The sequence below is a fragment of the Sceloporus occidentalis genome, unplaced genomic scaffold (assembly GCF_023333645.1).
Source record: "Sceloporus occidentalis isolate IW3139 unplaced genomic scaffold, rSceOcc1.0.p SCAF_3, whole genome shotgun sequence".
NCBI lineage: Eukaryota > Metazoa > Chordata > Lepidosauria > Squamata > Phrynosomatidae > Sceloporus > Sceloporus occidentalis.
In genome coordinates, this window is record NW_028316983.1 from 114,274,949 (window position 1) to 114,296,918 (window position 21,970).

At 41.7% G+C, this 21,970-nt stretch overlaps 1 protein-coding gene across 3 annotated transcripts in view; it reads right to left on the bottom strand.

Annotated features, from left to right (window-relative positions):
* The window catches only part of RGL1 (ral guanine nucleotide dissociation stimulator like 1), a 121,849-nt gene that overhangs the window by 76,726 nt on the left and 23,153 nt on the right, over positions 1-21,970 (bottom strand). For 2 of the 3 annotated variants that reach the window (XM_089515865.1, XM_089515867.1), the window contains exon 3: positions 11,256-11,366. In XM_089515865.1, the coding sequence (XP_089371991.1) occupies positions 11,256-11,366 (111 nt within the window). Of the gene's footprint in view, positions 1-11,255; positions 11,367-12,491; positions 12,633-21,970 lie in introns of those variants that run through there. The other variant, XM_089515866.1, reaches the window with a different exon arrangement.

Consider the following 21,970-nt stretch of genomic DNA (forward strand, 5'->3'; position numbering starts at 1 on the left):
TCACATTTCACTCTGGTTTGGAACAACAGCAAAACAACAGCCACCCCTCTAGCATCAGGATATTCTGATGGGCTGAGAGAAAAGACAACAGAAGGGTTTCAGAATCAAAATGCCAGGAACTGCAAGGGGTTGTGTGAGGGGAGCTACATTTTTTTAAAGTATTACCCCCACAATGAATGTTCTACTGAACATGTCAAGGCGTTAAGTCAGGCATCTCTTTAAATTTTGTGGCACAATGTTTTACAGCAGAGCACAAACAATCCCATAACAAATAAGAAGAGGGCACTGCCTCCCCAAGTACTTTAAAAAGCCAGTATTTATATCAGAGAATACTATATTAGCAGTTCAGGGTGTGGACTATGCTAATTAATTGGCTGCCAGAACTATTGTGAAGATTCTCTGAAGTTCAAGACAGTTCACAGCTAAATACAGGAGCACAAGCTTTGCATAGAGACTTGTGTCTGTACTGTACATACGGATTTACACACAAATGCAAAGGGAGAAAGAGAGACCCACACAAAGACAGACTTGAGGCGGGGAGGGGATGGAGGACAGACGCCAAATATTGAAGTTTTCAAAAGAAGATGCAAGGATCTCCATTTCAAGCACTTACAGCAGGATGGGAGTCATATACACTTCCAGAGGTTGTTGGACTGCAACTCCCATCATTCCTAACTTATTGGTGATAATGGCTAGGGCTCATGTAATGCTATCTCGAAGGCCACATGAGAGTCCCTGAATTACAGCAAAGTCTAAGAACAAAAAGTGTTTCTGAATTTAGAAGTGACCAATTATGTTTGATGAAAGTGTAAAAAGTCACAGCAGCTCTTTAGTACTGCAGCTGTTTATGGCGGTCTATTGAACATGGTCTAGAACTTCAAGTCTGGACTCCAGAGTATGAACTGCCCTCCTGTGAAATTCTGTTGAGTCCCAATTCACTGATCACCCCAAAAAAGATCTGTCTAGGTGGAGGTTACCAGAGATTGGCTTCACAGGCCCTACATTCCTCAGCCTGTGCTGAGAGTCCATTCTTCACAAAAGCATATTCGCTAAGCACCCTGTGAAAAAGAAGAGCTGAAGACCAACCACCCCTGCAATGGCAGAGTTGGGAGGCTCAGCTTCTTTGGGCCATCAGTATCCATGTTAAGAGTTTTACTCTTTTGGACTACAACTCCGAATCCCAGGGGGAAAAGCTATCATCCAAAGAAGCAACAAACATTACCTGTTCACAAATGTAACACGTTTTGGACATGAATGTGCCACATCACCTAATCTAGGCTTGAACACTCCCCAGTATGTTCTAGCTTCAGATGACATAGAATGGATGGGATGGACACCCAGAGACTCAGAAGAAACTGCTTTGAGGCCATTTTATTCTTTCTTACTTATAACCAACTGGTGACACCTGGACATTCAGCAGGCCTGCTTCACTACTCAAAGTATCACCATTGCTTGAGCAACACCTGCCCCTTTGGGAACTTTCCTAGGTACTGCATAATCCAGATTTTGGTATAGGCTTCCTTTCTGGTCTTCCATACGGAAGCAATCCAATATCTGCTTAGAAATCTATTCTAAATAAATAGAGCATTCTGACTAAGCTATTTACAAAGTAAGCAGAATAAAATGAAAATGATTGAACGAAAGGCCATATCTGGATTTTTACTACAACATGCCATTTGTAGTTATATTTTTTTACCAAAGCCTTAGTACTATCATTCAGATTCTTCTTACATGAAATGTTTATAGATCCTGGCTGCACTTTTTTTACTCATGTAAGTACCTACAAGTAAGCCCCATTGAACTTCATGGGATTTAGCTCTGCATACATATGTCCAGGGCTGTAGTGCTAGGTTCCATCCCTGACACAGGAAACCAAAGCAAACAGAAAGTTAAAGTCTTAAGTGTTAAAGTTAAAGTCTTAAATGTTAAAGTCTTATCTAAGTGTTTAACTGCCCTCTTCCATCTTCCTGGACTGGACTTTTTCTTCTTTTTTGTCAAAATCTCAAAGGGAATGTCACTTCCAAAGATAACTGGGCTTTGGATGTGGAACACCACAACCGGAAATGAATACATTTCATCTTTTTCTATAATTTTCCAGCATTACCCAACCCAGGCTTGCTGCCAATTGATGTTACTTCAGCTGTACTCAACAGCCAAACATGTTGTCATATTTAATACATGTGGCAATTATACATAATCCAGAATTGGGGGGAGGGATTACAAAAATCTCAAAAGAAAAATAACCTCTTAACCATAAAGGGCAATGGTTGAAAACAATACTATAGAAATCTTCAGAGACAAAATTCCATTAGCATGTCGGCAGAAATCTCTTTACTTTCATGTACCATTGTCACCTGAATAGTTGTAAAGTATCCCCTGAAATTTAAACCATTTCTAACATATCTTTTCTTTTTACAAACAATACCAACCGGCACCAAAAAAAAGCCCCCCTCCATTATTTGTATTTGCCATTAGGAGACATTTGCCATTAGGAGGCATTATCCAGACATTTGTTTCCTGTGTGAAGAAGAGCAGAGCTCTCCTGTAATGTTGTCCTCTGTGGTCAATCCTAGAAGGAGCAGTGCATGACCCTTTCTAGAAGACACAAAGCACACCCAGCTGGCATAAATCAACACAAAGTGCATGTCTTCCACATATTCCAGCAGACTTTCTGGCTGACCTGCTTGATCCATACAGAAGATCTGCATAAAGCCAAGAAAGCTGTAGAATAGTTTTGGAGTCCATGCCAGGAGAGTGGGCTTGTTGCAATTCTTACTGATTCCCAGCAGGGCTGGCCCAAACCACTTGGCTGACTGAAGCAAAGAAAAGGATGGTGCCTCCACCCACACATTACACAAAAGTCAAGCAGACTTCAAGGTGAACCTTATTTAACACTAGTGAACATGTTCCACTGCACCTGGGGGAAACAAACTAGTTTACAGAGTGCACACAGCTCTGTACTTCAGTACTTCATTTCTCGCTCAGCTACTCTTGTTAAAGCAGCTAACTTTCTCTATTCAATGGCAGGGCTGGTCCTTTTCACCAAGCTGCATCCCTGGAACCAAGAGACAGTTGAAAGGGAGCTAGAAGAAAGCAAATTCTGTTCTATGTTCCTGAAGAGCTTCTTGTAGAGGCTGTTTCTACCAACTACTACAATATTAAATGAAAGATGTTACAAAATGAGCAAAACAAGGACTGGGGGTGGAAGAATTTATAAAGAGTAAAACCAAGAACAATGTTTGTAACTAAAACAACAGCTCAGGAATTTGGCATTAAAGTATCAACTCGTTTATTGCAGGGTGGGGGGAAATGCTATTTGCAAGCATTTTTGTTCTTGGCAGTCATTACAGTTACATGACCTCAGCTGAGGAGTCTTCTTAAATCCATTAGGGGGGCAAGTTGCTTCAGTTTTAGGGTATGCAAAAGTGGTTAACATACTTCTCTATGAACTTTTTCACAGACCATTTTGCCATAATGAGACCACTGGGACAGATCTCTATGGATGCTTTCCGAAGGCAGGGAACTACGCTGAACAAAGAAAGCATCCATATCCAAGAGCAAAAAGTCGTAATAGGCCAAATTCATACACTGCCATTATACTACAAATATGTGCTCTCTCACCCCAGGGACAAAACATCTCATAATTATGAGTTTTTCACTACTCAGTGGATGCACTCAGCTATGATTAAAATGGAGCGTGATGCTCTATAAAAAGCCAGTTCCAAGCATTCTGTCACATTCTAGTGTGACCAAGACAGGGTTCCAAAGTAGGCTTGATTTTATTTTTATTTTTTTAACATCTTGGGGACAAAGACAAACAACAGCTCCAGGTTCCATCACAAAGTTTGGGGAAAGAAAAATTGTGTATTTGTAGGAGAAAAAGAAACAGAGGCGGGTTACACACAGCCATTTAGTACGTAATGAATACGTACTAGGGTTAGGAAGGGGCGGTGCTTCCACACACCCCTAACCCTAGTATGTATTCTGTACGTACAATATGGCGGCGGCCGTTCCACACGGCCACCGCCATATTTACGTATCGGATGCTGTGCGTCCGCACGTGTCGCGGCATCTATGACGTCGCGAGTGCACCCCTGGCGCCTCGCGACATCATAGAGGCACTGCTTAAAGAAGCTCCATTTTGGAGCTTCTTTTTCGGTCCGTGCGGGAGCCGCGCGGTGTGGCTGCTGCGGCTCCCGCACGGAGCAAACGGCGGCGGCAGCAGACCGTCTGTAACCCGCCAGAGTTAAAGTGAGACATCTTTGGTGGTAGTGGACAGTCAACTCCAGGGAAGATTAGGGAAGGATAATGGGCTGAAAAACCTGACAATTCCTTTTACTCTTCTGTGTAGTATTGGTGGATCCCAATCTAGAATAGTATGATGAAAGCACCAAACCTGATGTCCAGCTTGTGTAAAAGCACATTTATCAGTTTCAAAAGGCTGAGAAATGCTGTCAGATAGTTGACTTCCCAACAGGTTTCTTTTAAAGTGTCAACAAAGTTGTATTTTTACATAGTGCCAGGTAATTTTGAAAGATGCTCTTTGTTGGTAGGACTGACTGCATCGTCTTTTGGTGCCAGGATGGCTTTTTCCCATAGCCACTCATGGTTATGAAACTAATACGTAACATTCAGAAATACTACTTCTTGGACCATGAGGGAAACCATAATCTCTGCTACCCTTAGGCACACTCCCTGGCTTCTCCTGGGAACTTCCTCACTTTAGAGTGATCAGCTTAGCTCTTAGTTTGCCACACCAAAAGCTTTTCAACAGTCAAGTGAAAAGGTTTTTTTCCCTCACATGCAAGGAATAAAGTTTTTCTCTGTAGCTCTGATGCAGTTTTACACAACCATCCAAGCTAGACACGCCATTCTTCCCTTGCTTGAAAAAAACCATGCCACTAGCACTCCAAGCCACACCTGCTGCAATGATGCACCTCTACAGCCCATAGTTGTGATGAGAAAGGAGGTGTACCCCACACCAATGCGGAGGGATGTAGTCCTCAATGGCTTCAAGCTCTATCAACTGCAAACCTATGCACTAGCCAGGGAAGTTTGACTCCTGCTGACTCCCACAGGTTTTAAACTTAAAGACAGGTTTAAACCAATCTAAATGAAATAATGAGTTTTGAAGACTGAATAACTCTCAGGTGTACACCCCAGGGTCCCCTTAGCTTTGGCTGTGACAGGTGTCACAGTGTCTCCACTCATAGAAAAGCTTAGTGAATCCACATGGAGAAAGAAAAATCCAATATTGTTTACAAATATTTGCTTGTTAATAAATATGGTACTGTATGCAGTTTTTCAGGAATAAATGGAATAAACAACTGGAGTGTCATAGCATGTCTAATCAATAGGCATCTTGGCTTTGCTCTTAAGTTGCAACTTACTCAGCAAAAACAACAACAAAAAAGTTCCAGATATACTGGATACCACAATATATTTTCAATAAATATTTGAGTAATTGCAGAAGCTGCAATTCTCATCATAAGTCTTCTAAATATAGTCTCTCTCTGTAGGAAGGACATTATTCATATTCATTATGTACTGGAGAAGTCTTTGAATTCTGTAGATGTTCGTGTGCTTCTGTATTATCTGCTTCTTTCTTGGAAGTTAATTACATGTCAAAGGAAATGAATTCACTATGTTCTTAATGTGACTAAAAGACTTACAGCACAACAACAGAAAGATAAATTCCTACCTCCTATTGGCCAATGTACAGAGGACCTTACAATCAATATAAAGACGACAACTTCCTAAGAACAACCTTTTTGGACATTTTGATGTCTTTCATTTAAATTTATCCATATATTTTTTTTCCTTTACCTTCCATAGTTGTTATTTTTTTCTTTGTTTTTTCCCCTCTGTATACATTATTCCTAATAAAAATAAAGTAAAATGCCTCTGACAAACAGACAAAAAAAAGACCCTTTATTATTATATATTCCTAATGAAGTTTGACACAGTTGAATCAGCAGTCTCTGGACACTTGTAATCAAATTCAGACTTCTCAGGGGAGTAGAAGAATAAGAGACCTGGGGAAAAAATCTTATAAAACAAAAAAGTGATTGGAAAGAGATGGAAGAAGGATGCTTAAACAAAGACATACCTCCCACTCTTGCAGTCTGACCTGTCATTAGTTTAATAAAAGCCCCAGGAAAATTATCTTGGAAAATAGCAAAAATAGCCATGCTGCTTCTTTCAAAGAAGAATGATACCACCATAAATAATGAAACAAATAAAGGCTTTCCTCCATGAAAAGCAGCATAACATATTTAACATCCACCCCCAATAATTCAGCCCATATAGACCGGAAGGAAAGCTATTACATACCAGATGTCAAACTGTAAGAAACTGAAATGCTCTGTCACAGCACAAAGCAAGGCTTAGTTGTTGAAGCTTTATATACTGGTAGCTGATATGTACTGAAGGTGGGTGGAAAGGACAGGACACATACACTTAAAGTTACTAAGGAGCAAATCTGACTCTTAGCGCTAAACAGACAGGTCAAAATAAAGCTGCTTTGGGTCACTTTGGAGATTTGCTGTTTAAATGATGCATGCATTCTAAGAGGCTGGAAACTGCATACCTCCAAAGTGACCAAAGCAGCCTTATTTTGGCCTGTCTGTTCAGGTCCTTAAGTTGTCTGAATTCAAAGAACCCCATTTGTGTGGGAAGCACATCCTTTGGTATTCACTCCACTCAGATATAAAAATGGGGAACCTCATGTACATCTGCAAACACTCATATCCTCACAACAAGGGTCAATCCCCTCTTCCCACTGCACATTGCCGAAGGGCAGGATCTTCTCCCCATGCTTGCCTTGCATTCATTTACTCTACAACAAAGCAGGGCCAGAATTTTCTTGGACTGCAACCCTGATCACCCTTCACCAATGATGGGACGTATGGGAGTTTCAGTCCAGTAACATCTTAAAGTCCACACATTGCCTATCTCTATCTTAACAACAGAATATTCTTGTTTCAGAAGCAAAAAAGCATTAATAAACTGACAACAATTTACTTTTGATAAAATGCTGTAATATCAAGATGATAGTGATAAAATAGGTTATACAATATTCCAGCTCAAACACATTCAGCAACATATACTCTCTGGGTACACTGCTCCAAGAGAAAAGAAAGGAAGCGGCGTATTTGTCTTTGTGATATGTCATGTATTGACATGCATGTCCAAATATGCTGATACTCTACCCAGGACCAAACAACATATTACTTTAAAGATGTAGCTAGCAGCTACATGTTCTCCCCACCCTCTATTCCTGCTGAGGCCCTCGCACCAACTTACACTGACAACAATTGATCCATGCATCATCTTTTGACAAAGTAAACTGCAAGCAAACTGAATCACAGCCATCGGAGGTATTAAAGTCCCCAGTTTCCATGTTATTTTTCTGGTTCAGACCAGGTCCCTTATGTTTATTTCAGCACAGGATTGGGTGGTCAATTTGTCCTCTTCGTGTTTAGGACATCAGTGTCCAGAAGCTCCACACAGCAAAGCCAACAGGAAAGGGATTGTGTTGCATTTCTATACATTCCACAAGCCAAAGGTCCCTAACCACTGCTTTACTGAATCAAATGAAATACAAAAGTAATCTGGCTTTCAAGTTATAGCTCTTTATAAGACTGTGTGTAAAGTACCTAATCCTCAATTATACAAAAATTACAAATTCTTTTTCTGGCACATCTAATTTGAATTTGCCAACATGGCAAAAATAGCCACTAACTTTTCTCTTCCATACAATTGATATCCCACAGATCTCCCCGCCTCCTGCCACCTTGGTGTAACAAAGAATGAACACTCAGATATATGAATACCCAGCAATTAATCTCAGCATATTCCACCTTCTATTCTGTGTGTGCATTGATAAGAAAAAATCATACAATCCTAACACAACAGAACAAATAGCTGATTATAATTGCTTACTATGTGCAATAGATTCTGGACAGCTCTTTAAAAGTGAGGCATTTCTGAGAACTAGTGTCACAGTACTGAAAAATATTCCCTGCTGATCCAAGTAGAAAGTAATAGTTCCTACTTTTAAATGAGAACTGCTGACAGTGTGCATGTGTTGAATTAGCTGTCTAAGCTCTTATTATGTAACACTAATAAGCAACTTTTATTGGGAGGTTACTTTAAGAAAGGGCCAGAGTGCAGTGTGTCTGGCCTCCACCACTACTCTCCTAAGTGAGCAGCAGACAGGTCCAGTGGCTGAAGGCACCACTTATGATTCTGTGTTGCTAAACAAGGACCTTCTAGGTGTCGGAGTTGGCCCAGGGAAGCAGTGTTGCTGAACCTAAGCCTCAATTATTAGCCTGAGTTTGTGTTTTTCCTTATTAAAAACTAACTGTGGGCGAGAAGGTGCTGAGTTTAACCACACAGCAGCAACTACCACAAAATGAACTGCCTCAAACAGAAGGTTTTTTTTCCTAGAAGTAGCTGCTGCCTCAGCAAACCTTCTTTCCCTTCCTCATTTCCATCACCTCTTCTTACATGTCATTCTTCTTTTTTGATTTCTTCAACCACTACTGTTCTTTCCTTATTTCCCTTAGGTTGTCCCAACCTCCAAAGCCTATGCCTTATTTTCTCCCACTTTCTCTTTTTTGTACCGCTATGATTTCATTTTCACTTCAGCTACAGGACACAAGGCCATTCTCAGTGGCCTTGTACTCCAGGCCTTGTACTACCATCTGTGAAAAATATTTTTTTAAAAAAAAAATTCATACATTTCTACTACAAACCGGAGACAGAGATGGGAAATCTGCCACCCGAAGGAAGCAGATTTGAAATCATCTGTTCTGCTGAGAACACTTCGTTCTTCTTGGGAATATGAAAAGGGAAAGACTCATATAGCACTATCTGTGTGCAGGGCAAAGTTTGCTCATCTTCCCTGACCATTCTGTTTTATAACATTATGAAGATTTTAATTAAGTTAAATCTCAAGAGAGATCCCATAATCCTTAAATTATTTGGTTTATGTCAATTCACAGAAACAATGCTTTACCAAGGAAGAAAGAAAGCTAAGGATTCCATTTAATGTTGTTATTCTTTCTCTGGAAGGCATTTTCTATTCATGACAAACTGATTTAATATAGATATAAATGTATAGATAGAACATCTAAACTGCCTTTATGCTATATAGCACTCAGAGCAGCTTACCAGTGATTAAATATTCATTATTTCACTTATTTATAGTCTGAACATCCCTGCAGTGGGCACACAGTGGCTTGCCTCTAGACTCTACTAATGCAAAACAATAAAAATATTAAAACTACATATGCAGTGTCAATGATGGGAATGATGCAACTCTCCCAGTAAAACATATTGCAGTTCCTGTTCTGACACCGCTCTGTGCAGAGCCAATATTCACTGTACAGGTGGAGGTTGGTATGACGCCTGCCCTGTTGCCAGGCAAGAATGGCATTTATGCACTGGTTGTCTTTCTCTAATAGGAGCCAGAAGTACACAGCCTAATAAATGTTGTATAGGAAGGATCTGTCAAAACTGGTGGGTAACTAGCATATGGGTAAGATTTACACTGCCCTGTTTCTGACTGACGTGATTATCACCTGGGTTCAAGGATGGTGTTGGATCTCTTTCTTCCACTGCAGGTAGGTCCTACCTAGTTAGATATGACAAACAATAAATCTCTAGCCAGCATGGCCAACAGTCACACTGTACAGAATGATGGGAGATATAGTCCACCACATTTGGAAGTAGCCATATCAATATGCCACTTTAAATTATCAGTAAAGAGCAGTGGTATGGGCAACTACTCCTCTGCAACTCCCAAAGGATAAGAAATATTAAGACAGTAAGATGATGTTCATTGTACCATGGAAATATCTTGGTTCTAGTTGAGAAACTCAACCCTATGCAATTTTACTAGGAAATACATTTCCAATAGTACTGACTCTCTCATACTTAAATTTAGAATAGCAAACTTTGTAAATTCTGAGTCATGATCCATGAAGACATCTCTGTCCCTTGTATTTAAAAAAAGATGTCCATCTAATTATCCAATGTATTTCAACATCTGTGTTTCTTTTGTAACTCACTACACTAAATGACACTGCTGTCATTTAATACAACATTATGGTTTTGTCCTGTAAAGCAGAGGTGTATGGACCTTTCATGTGGGCTAAAGCTCCCACATTCCCATACCACTGGTTATGCTGGCTAGGGCTTCTGGGATATGAAGTCCAAGATATATGGAGTACCAGCGGTTCCCCGACTCTGCTGTAAAGAGCTGATAGAAATGTTGGATGAATATAGCCCTATGTATTTAATCTGCCACAAAAATCCAGATTTATAGGCAGTGAAGATCATCAACTGGATCATAACAAGCATCAAGTAAAAGTGCCCAAGTGAGCAAGAAAGAAACAACAGAGGAAGATATTCATGTGTGCACTGTTCTTTGAGGAAAACTCACAAGAACTTTCCTGTCCAGACATCAATCCGGCCGAGGCCCACTTCGCTTTATCCAAGCGTCTTTCAGACCATTATGCAGAAGAACTCAAGAAACGAACCCAAAACAAGTGGAAATCTTTTCCACCATATTCTGGCCCTATACAGACTGCCAAAATAAAGCTGCTTCAGGTCACTTTGGAGGTATGCTGTTTAAATGATGCATGCATCCTAAGAGTCCGGAAACTGCACCAAAGCTGGACTCCAGTCCTTAGGACTGGATTGTGGCTTTGGTGTGGCTTCTGGACACTTAGGATGCATGCATCATTTAAAAAGCATACCTCCAAAGTGACCTGAAGCAGCTTTATTTTGGCCTGTCTGTATGGGGCCTCTGTCTTCTTCAAGACTGCCTACTCAGACTGGCAACAGCTCTCCACAAACCTTTCCCAGACTTGCCATCCCAGTTGTTTTAACTGGACAAGCCATGGCTTGAACCTTCTGCATGCAAATGAAGCCTGTACTACACTGCCAGGAATACAGGCCCTCTTCTTTCCCACCTCCCCCAAAACATTTGCCAAATTTTAATCTCTGCATTCACGGAAGGTGATTAAAAACTGCACTGAAAGGACAGCCGCCCCAAATCCTTACATTCCACATCTCGCACATGTAGAAAAGCAGACCTGCAAAGACTTTAATGTGAAAACCAGGCTTTGGCACCGTTCCTTGTGGAGCTGCTTACTTGGAATTCAGCACTTTCTCCCAGGACTCCAAAGTCCACCAAGCAATTGTACGAAATGCCAAGGCGGCTTTTCTTTCCTTTTTTTACTCACCCCTAGCCATCTTGCTCCTTTATTTGCAGCCTGTTGAATCTGTACTCTTTTGAGGGTGACATGATAGACTGCGCCTTCCTCTACCTCTTCCCCTCCATCCTGAATTGAGCTCTGCCACAGAAGGAAAAAGAAATGTGTGGGTCATTTAAAACAGCAATACATGATCATCAGTGGTCATTTTCTTTCTAAGAGCAAATCTAGGTCACCCAACCAACAGCTTGTTGGAGGCATCGAAGGCTTGGTACGCAAAGTGTGTAGGACAATCGCAAAGCAAGACAAGATGCTTTTCGATGGAGGCAGAGCCGGAATACATTTGGCAGGCTGCCTTTGCCTGCGATAGCAAGATAGCCTGAGTTTCCATTGAGCCTCCCTCCTCTCCCACCTACCCACCCAGCCTTGCACATATTTGAAATAGTTTTACAGTGTCTTTTCATAAGGAAATGCTCCCTTGCTCCCCCCTCCAACACATATTACCATCACTCTTTCCACTCTTTAAAAAGGGATGTAATATTGAATGTGGATGATGTTTTAACTTTGCTGTTAGCCGCTTTGATTGTTTTAGTACAGAAAAGCGGGATAAAAATCAAAGTTTCATTTATTATTTATTATTATTCAGACAGAAAGCGATCAGGCACTTAAATCGGACTTGAGCCCCACTTTCTCAAGGCGGTAATAACAAGGCAATACATGATCCTAAATCATTTCAGCGGGTTTTTAAAAAGCTTTTTTTCCCCATACCTTCTAGTCACCGATCAAAGTTAAAAAAACCAAAAAAGCCAAACACACATCAGAAAGTGAACAGTTCCCCTCGACATGCAACTTTGATTCGACCTGGGGGTCCACAACAAGCCCCTTGAAGAAAACTAATCTTGCTTTCAAACTTGGGACTGGAAAGGAAAGAAAGCCCCCCCCCAAAGTTGATCCTTAAAACTTGCCCAGTTCCTTTCTTTTCCTTGGACTTGTTGCCCTCCACCATCCTTTCCCACAGCAACTCTTTAAGTCAAAGAAAAAAGCCACCCTGAAGCCTTTAAACCCCAAACCCATCCCCAGAAAGGGAACCTTTCCAAAAGGTATTGATTCCCTGGAGAGTTTGCTTGGGGAAAGGAAAGGAAAGGAAAGGAAAGGAAAGGGAAAGGAAAGACCCTCCATTCAGTTTCTCTTCAGGAAAGTGAACCCAGTCCCTGGAGTTCTCCCCCCTCAAGAAAAGCCTTGTCTGAAAGAAAAGCAAGGGGTTACCATTTTAGCTCTCCAAAGCAATTTCATCCTTAGGTTTCTCTCCAGTGCAAGAGCGAAAGGGCATGGTTTGTTGTTTTAAAAAAGGGGCTTTTTGATAACAACCCTCTTCTGGGACGAGCTTCTTCTCCTCAGCAGTCAATGCATGACCACAAAAGCTGTGAGTGGTGTGCACAGAGAGTCTCTCACACACACACCAGAGAGAGAAAGAGAAACTCCTCCCCTACACACACATCACACACACAGAGAGGAAAGAGAGAGAATGATGTCAGGTTTTCCTGTTTATGCTGCTGGACCCAAACTCTCTTTTCTGGGCTTGAGAGAGAGAGAAAGAGACTCCAGCAGTCCAGCCATCTCTCTGAAGTTTTTATTATCTCATGTTTCCTGATAGGCACCAGGTGCCAAAACAAAACCCCAGCCTCTGCTTGCCGCCCTTTTCCCCCTCTCCAAAAGGGACAAAGGGAGAGAAAGGCTGAATTTGGGATTATCTGCCTCTTTGGGCTTCTAGGAAGAATGGCTGCTGGAGGGCCCCAGGGAGTTGGATGGAGACACAATGGGGAAAAGGTTTCCCCAAGGCCTCCCTTTTAAGACATCCCCCCCAAGGGGGAAAGGAATGGGCCTTCAGGGTCCTAGGAGCCCCTGTGTGGCTGACCAAAGTTGGAAGAAAATGCAAAGATATAGCCATGTTAGTCCACAGGATGATGGTTCTCAACCTTCCTAATGCTGCAACCTTTTAATACAATTCCCCATGTTGTGGCGAAGGGTCTGGAAACCATGCCCTGTGAGGAAAGACTTAGGAAGCTGGGGATGTTTAGATTGGTCAAGAGAAGGTTGAGAGGTGATATGACAGCCCTGTTTAAATACTTGAATGGATGTCACATTGAGGAGGGAGCAAGCTTGTTTTCTGCTGCTCTAGAAAACAGGACCCGGAACAATGGATGCAAGCTACAGGAAAAGAGATTCCACCTCAACATTAGGAGGAAGTTCCTGACATAAAGGGCTGGTCGACAGTGGAACACACATCCTAAGAGTGTGGTGGAGTCTCCTTCTTTGGAGGTCTTTAAACAGAGGCTGGATGGCCATTTGTCAGGGATGTTTTGATTGAGAGTTCCTGCATGGCAGAATGGGGTTGGACTGGATGGCCCTTGGGGTCTCTTCCAACTCTATGAGTCTATTATTATTTCTGGGATTACTGCATAACTGTAATTTTGCTACTGTTTTCCAATGGTCTTAGGCGACCACCGTGAAAGAGTCATTTGACCCCCCAAAGGGATCGCGATCCACAAGTTGACAACTGCTGCTGTAGGATCAGTACTTTGAAACTCACTGAAAGAAAGAAGTTGGCCGTATCGGTTGGCGCATACTAAAGTCCGTTTCCTCAGATACGTTTGGCGGAGTGGAAGCCGGGGACAAACGCACACACACACACACAAATGCCATTGGTGTGTGAGAATGTCAATTCAAACTCAAAATCGTTTGGATACGGAAATGAAGAAAGTTGTTGTTGCATTTTTTGTGAGGTTTTTTGGGGCTATGTGGCCATGTTCTAGAAGAGTTTATTCCTGTGGCTGGCGTCTTCAGAGAAAGTTGTTGTTCTGTGCTTCCAAGTCAATTTCTGACTTACAGAGACCATCAAGTGGACCTGTCATGGGGTTTTCTTGGCAAGTTTCTTCATAATGTCATGGCCATCTTCTGAAGCTGAGAAATTGTGACTTGCCCAAGGTCACCCTGTGGGTTTTTATGCACCAGCGGGGAATTGAACCCTGGTCTCTATATGCATCTGAGGAAGTAGACTGATGACTATAAAAGCTCATGCTGCCAACATCTTTCTTTCAGTTAGTCTCAAAGGTGCTACAGGATCTCTCTATATACTGAGTCTATAAACTAACACAGCTATATCTTTGAATCTTGGTCTCCAGAGTTGTAGTCCAATGCTCAGACCACTACTACACCACGCTGGCTCTCTGTCATCCCAATAAATGTGTTGGTTGTTGTGGTGCCACAGAACTCTTTGCCACACATCTGGACCAGTTGCTACTTCCATATAGTTAGACAAGGGGCACAGTTTGATTTAAAGTATCATGGTTTTCAAAACTGTACTATGACTCTGGAGAATGAGGTTTGAATAATTGCTCAGCCATGAAACCCACTGGGTGACCCTGGGCAAGTCATACTCTCTCAGCCTCAGAGAATGGCAATGGCAAACCCCTTCTGAAGAAACCTACCAAAAAGAAAACCCTTGATAGGTCTGTCTTAGGGTTGCCATAAGTCAGAAACAACTTCAAGGTACACAACAACAACATCATGGGAAAGAGAGAAGCTGTGCAAGAAGAGTTACAGTTTCACAAATGAAGCCACAAAATGCCACTAAACCTTACTTGTGGCATACACACAGGGTCAATGTGCAAGGAACCACAGAAACGAGGGCAAAATACCCTGTAAATGTAAATGTATTTGAAAATGTTTGCATTACAGCAAGACGAATGTAAGCCTCGCAAAGGAAAAAACTCTGAAATTTGGGATTTTGGGAAGAGGGAAAATCAAATTTCCAAGAAGCATAATCTAAGAAACACTGAAGCAATGCTACCATAATACTTTTCTATAGTACAGTATAGTAAAGAGCAACCCTCTAAGTTATCTAGAGCAATTGTTCAGGCTGAATGATAAGCTAGATCTCCCCTGACCACTGACAGGGTAGGGTCAGAAGAGAGATAAAATAAGATGATCCCTGGCCATGTTCAAAGACAGCAAAAGTGCATTGTCTTTACTTAGTAAGATGGAAAGGGGAAGTGCTATGCCGAGTTAATGAGATAATCATTAATTTGCTTTATCCATTTCCCTTTGAAAATACAAACATTAACAAGCATTCTCTACTGTACAGAACAAACATGTCTTGGAAGAAAGAGAGTATAAGAAAAGGAAGATGCAATAGCTATTACAGCAGTCAGTGTGGATATTAATTCTTGCTACAGAGTCAACAGAAGCTAGAGAGCCAGCATGGTGTAACTGTTTGAGTTTTGGACTAGGACACTGGGAGATCTGGGTTCAAATCCCTGTTAGCTATGGAAACATACTGGGTGACCCTGGGCAAGTCATACTCCCTCAGCCTCAGAGGGCAATCTCTGAATAAATTCTGCCAAGAAAACCCATAGGGTCCTCATAAGTCAGAAGTGACTTGAAGGCATACTACAACAACAATAGAAGCTAAATTTGGGTGCCATTATCCCATAATTAAAGAGCTTGTGACACCTCATTAGATGGCAGAAGATCACCCTGCATTTACCAATTAATTTGATTCCAGTGCCTATTTTAGTGTGACACAACTGACTAGAAAGGCCCTCAGGGTATGCTTTACCCTGGGTTAAATATCTTTAAATGACTAGTGTATTTAAGAGTAATTACAGATCCCATTCATTGTGTCAAGTGCCTGCAGTTACAGAGTTAATACCCTAGAGTTAGTCCTTTTACATATTAACTGAATTCAATGGGGCTTGTTACTGAATAGATCCTAAAAGATTAAAGGACTGCATTCTGAAAGTTTAAAGAACCACCCAAAGGGGATGGTAAAAATGACCAGGAGCTACTTTTGAAAAGCCTTCAGAAATGACAGTTGGTCCAAGATGCAGAAGATGCCGTTGAGATGCTGCCTTTACAATCATATACCTGCCCTGCAAGTACAAGTAAGCCCTCCGCATTTATGGCTTTGACGTTTGAAGATCTGATTATTTGCGGTTTTGATCAATACGTTCTCTCTAGGACTCTCAAGGCCCTCTAGCGTAACTCTGCCAGGTTCCACTTTACATTGACCATAGTGTTTGCTGGAAAAGTTCCTGGATAAAACTCTGCTCTGGGTATTTGTAAGTCCTCCAGCATGATTCTATGATCAACTTTTGGCAGATGTTAACCATCGAGTTGCACGAGAGGACCTGGAGATTCCTAGAAGTAAAAAGAATAATGTACTTTTATTTGTGATCTCCCCCCAACAAATGTGGAGGGACCACTGTATTTCTGTTTTGGTGACTATAGAGAAAACAGGCAGATCAGAACCTTGACCCTAGCCAGTGGGAGCAAAGCCAGGAAAAGGTGGAGTCTGCTCCCAGGAGGGAGTATATAAGAGGAAGGAGTAGGTTTGAAAGGGATGTTGATATTTATTTGTGCTCTGAGGGGTGAAGAGCAATTGAGGCTAGGCTAGGCTAGGCTGCTGAGAGGGCAGTTAAAAAGGGTTTTAGGTACCCAAGAAAGGGACTAAGAATGTCCTTAATTATATTGTTGTAGTGTTCTGCAGGAGACATAGTGTTTCGTGACTAGTGGAGTCACAGGTAACCAGAAGATTTATAAGATACAAAAGTTTAATAAAGGTTCTGTGAGAACTTAGTCTGTAAGCAAACATATATAAAGCGACAGAGAAACAATTACAAAAACAAGTTAAAGAAACTGCTAAACTGTGTAAGTAATCAAGTATTTATGCACCATATCTATTGTGAGCAATATCCACTAACAGAGATACTGTACTCACCCTGACTTGTAAATAAATTTATTACTTCGTTTCAACAAGCAGCTGTCTGGAGTGATTTTAGAAACGCATTAAAACGCTACCAACATTGAGAAAAGCCTTTTAGGTTTGGGACACATTACACAGTGGGTGTGTGGTGTGGCTGTCAAAGAATAGTTGGTGCCAATCTGGGTGGGGGGATTTGAAACCCAGAGGTATAGCATCTAAAGAGAGTTAAAGTGCAGGAGACACTGAGAGTCCCAGGTTCGAGTCTCGCAGTGAAGAATTGGTGAGAATGATCATCACTTTCACATAATTGGTGGCAGCGGTGGCACACATTAAAAAGTACAGCGCACCCGCGTCATACGCGGGCGCGCTTTACGTGGCTTGAGCATATGCGCTCAAGCCACAGGGCGCGCACGGGGCGGAAGGGGCGGCGCGTCCCATTCAATTGAATGGGCGCGCGTGGCCATTGCGCCCCACGCGCCGCTGCGCTTCCGTGCACGAGCCCCATTGTTTCCAATGGGGCTTGAGCATAGGTGGAATTCGCCTTACGCGGCGGGATCCGGAACAGATCCCTGCGTAAGGCGAGGGCCGACTGTAAAGGGTTTTGAGAGATTTTACCAGTGCCACACTGTCACCTTCATAGTGGCCAAACATATAAGTCTATCTATGTAGATTATCGCACTACACTCTTAAAACGTTGCCATTCCACTTTAACTGCTCTGACTGCCTCCTGTTGCATTTTGGGGTTTATAGTTCAGTGAGGACTAAGAGCTCTGTGGCTGACTATTCTAAATGCCCCTTCCGAAACTGCAAATTCCAGGATGCAACAGGAGGCAGCCAGAGCAATTAAAGTGGAATGGCAACATTTTAAGAATGTAGTGTTATAATCTCCTATATTTATTTTTTTTAACATGCTGGGGATACTTAAATTGGAGAGGCAATCTGGTTTCCCCTTTTCTTTCTGTTCTCTGTTCACACTTACTCAGCAAGGGATTCTAGAGGCTGATGCTTTTCCCATCAAGCTTTATTCACTTGATTGCAGACACACTGAATCATAGAATCATAGAGTTGGAAGAGACCACAAGGGCCATCCAGTCCAACCCCCTGCCATGCAGGAAATCCAAATCAAAGCATCCCTGACAGATGGGCATCCAGCCTCTGTTTAAAGACCTCTAAGGAGGGAGATTCCACTACACTCCAAGGGAATTTGTTCCACTGTCGAACAGCCCTTACTGTCAGGAAATTCTTCCTAATGTTGAGGTGGAATCTCTTTTGCTGTAGCTTGTATCCATTGCTGCAGACACATTGCTGATGCTGCTAAAAACCTGCAGCTAAGCAGATGACCAGGCCTAAAAAGACTTTGTAAAAATGAGGAGGTTTTTTTTTAAATCATAGGTTTTGTTAATGGAGGCATGTCTACTATTTTGAAAATATTTTACCTGGTCTTTACTATTTACAGACACCAATTTTATTTAACAAAAATAAGTAAAGCAGGTATTTTAATGGATTTCCCAGAAAGTTCTGCAAGCAGCCATGAAAGAGGGAAACGGAGATTATGGTACTTGGTATATTTGCTCTCAAATGCCCTCAGTCAGCTGATTCTCGGGAAAGTTTCTGAATTGCCTTGGAGGAACAGCTTAGACTCTGGCCTGTTACAGACTGCCAAAATAAAGCTGCTTTAGGTCTCTTTGGAGGTATGCTATTTAAATGATGCATGGGTCCTAAGAGTCTGGAGGTCGCACCAAAGCCACACTCCATTCCTTAGCACTGGAGTGCAGCTTTTGGTGCAGCTTCCGGATTCTTAGGATGCATGCATCATTTAAACAGCATACCTCCAAAGAGACCCAAAGCAGCTTTATTTTGGCAGTCTGTAACAGGCCTCTGTGACAATAGCTATGGCATTCTAGGGCAGACACCAAATGGGGAACCAGATAAAAACACGTAATAGTCTTATCTGGTAATCTGAAATGTTTAGTTGATTGGAACTGGGATTTCAATTTGCTCTGCTCATCCATTTCCTAGAATGAGTTTTTATTGTTCTTTAGAATAACCAAGGGAGGAAAAACAGTAACATTAAGCACAAGCATGTCCACGAAAACTGCTATACCAAACAGTGTAATTACCAGTAACATGAGATCAAGGAAATTTCAGTTCCTTTTTTCCCCTATACCAAAGAAAGAGAAATAAGGATAAATCACATCTGATTTATGGTTCTGCACTGGAATGCATGTTGAAAGCCACTGTGTTGGGGCATGGCACAGAGCTTAGAAAAGTGTTTTGGGGTTTATTTGTTTTTTGGTCTACCATTTCCAACCCCAACCTCGACTACTTGCTGGGTATTCTGGGAGCTGTAATACCAAAAATAACTTTTTCCAAGTTCAAGGTATGGGACATGTTTTGGCCCAGTCAAGCCTCACAGCTGTGGAATTCCTGTCCCAGAAAAAGCCTCTCAGAAATAAACTCGTCATCTTTTTCATTTTAGAAATAAATATCACTTTTTTTTAAAAAAAGCAGAATGTTTAGAGATGAGATGTAATCTGTTATACTTGTTGCATATCCTGGCCATCCTGCACTGAACAAACTGCATTTTATCATATGCCGTAAAACCCTGTTAGACCCCTTTTGACCAATATGAAGAGATGCATAGGACAAAATGAATGTAGAAATGCCAGCTAACTTAATAACATCTGCAAATATTTCTATACATTTGTATGCAGAAGAATGTGTAGCCACAAACATGTATAGGTTTTATAAGATCCAAAATGTATATGTGTGTATGAAATAAATAAATGCACCATACTCAACTTGTTCGGAAAATGATGATAGCCTATGCTGTTGCCATGTGCTTTCAAGTTGTCTCCAACTATGGTGATCCTATCCTAGGGTTTCCTTGGCAAGATTTATCAGAGGAAGTGTAGTATCCCCTGAGACAGAGAGAGAATGGTTTGTTCCAGGTCACCATTGGCTTTCCATGGTTCAGCAGAGATTTGAACCCTGGTTTCCTGGAGTCCTAGTCCAATACACAAATCACTACATAATGCTGACTCTTTCTGGTGGTTTATACTGATACATATGTTTAATGTTGATGTAGTTGCAGATATGCATTATCCTCTTTAATTTTTGTTGTTGTGTGCCTTCACGTTATTTCTGAATTATGGTAACCCTGAAGTGAACTTATCATGGGGTGTTTCTTGGCAGCCTTTGTTCCTAGGTTTGCCATGGCCTTCCCTTGAGGCTGAGGGCATGCAATTTGCCCAAGGTTGCTCAGTGGGTTTCATGGCCAGGTAAAGAATTGAACCCTGGTCTCCAGAATCTTACTCCAACATTTAAACTACTACATTGCACTGGTTAATTGTATTCTTCTATTTTTATAAGACGAATTGAAGGAGAAAGGGGATCTGGATTATTCATAGAGAATATTTTTTCTAAAAGCAGCTAGGGATGGCAGTTCACTTTTCTTTTGTGGACTTAACTAGAAATGCAACATTCTGGCAGATAATTGGTGCCCAGCTCTGAAAAGCTAATAAACATTAAAACCAGCTCTTGATCTGCCAGACAAACCCACTTATTTGGAAAACTAGGAGTAGAGGCTAATGCCTTCCAACATTTGGTTGTTATATTCCAGACATGAAAATTTCCTTTCTGGACCACAACTCTACAGAATCCTTCAAGCATTCTTACCCTGCTTCCATTAGCTCTACTCATTTAAAACTCATCCCATCTTCCCTAAGCCTAACTAATTTATTAGTTCTTTATTATTTTATTTTAGGTGTTTCTGTAATGCTTCCCAGTGCACAAGGATTTTCAAGGCAATTAACAAACAGAAACAAATTAAAAATACAAAGTTGAAAACATATTTAAAACATATTAAAACTCTTTAAAACTCCTAAATGTATTCTAAAAACAACCCCAGAAGCTAGTATTGAAACAGTTAATTTGAAACACTGAATGCCATGTGGAAAAGCACTGTTCTGACAGCCTGCTGGAAGCTTAAAAGAAATGTGATCAGCCTAACTTCCTTGTTTAGGGAGTTCTACACTCAAGGTGTTGCTACAGAGAAAGACCTGTTATGTGTGCTCACCAACCTAAATTCACAAGGTGTTGGGAGATGTACCAGGGCCTCCTCTGAAAATCTCAAATTTCTAGCAGGCTCATATGGGTGGTCTTTCAAGTATTTTGGCCCCCAAGTCATTTAGAACTGTTCAGGTCAACACTAGCACCTTGAACTGAATCACAGGTAGAATTCTGAATTATAGAATTGGAAGACACCACAAGGGCCATCCACAGTCCAATCCATCTGCCATGCAGGAACTCACAATCAAAGCACTCCCAACAGATGGCCATCCAGCCTCTGTTTAAAGACCTCCAAAGATGGAGAATCCACCATACTCCAAGGGAATGTGTTCCACTGTTGAACAGCTCTTACTGTCAGGAAGTTCCTTCTAATGTTGAGGTGGAATCTCTTTTCCTGTAGCTTGCATCCATTGTTCCAGATCCTAGTCTCTAGAGCAGCAGAAAACAAGCTTGCTCCATCCTCAACATGACACTCCTACAAATACTTAAATAGGGCTATCATGTTGCCCCTTAACAGGGATGTAGCCAGGATTTTGGAAAGGGGGGGGGGGGTCCAGGCTAAGTGCCACCATTATAATGGGGCTTGGGTGCAGTGGCGCAGCAGCACGCACCATTCATTTTATCTAATGGAAGGGGGGGTCCGGACCCCAAGAACCCCCCCCCCTTGGCTATGTCCCTGCCCTTAACTGTCTTCTCCAGGCTAAACATACCCAGCTCCCTAAGTCTCTTCTCATAGGGCATGGTTTCCAGGCTCTTCCATTTGAGCTGTGAAGCAAACTGGAAACCAGTTCAATTCTTGCAAGAACTGTGATATATGGTCTCTGAAAATGCACACCTGATACCAGTGTGCCTACTGTATTTTGCATTAGCTGCAGTTTCCAAACACTTTTCAAAGGCATCCCCACACAGA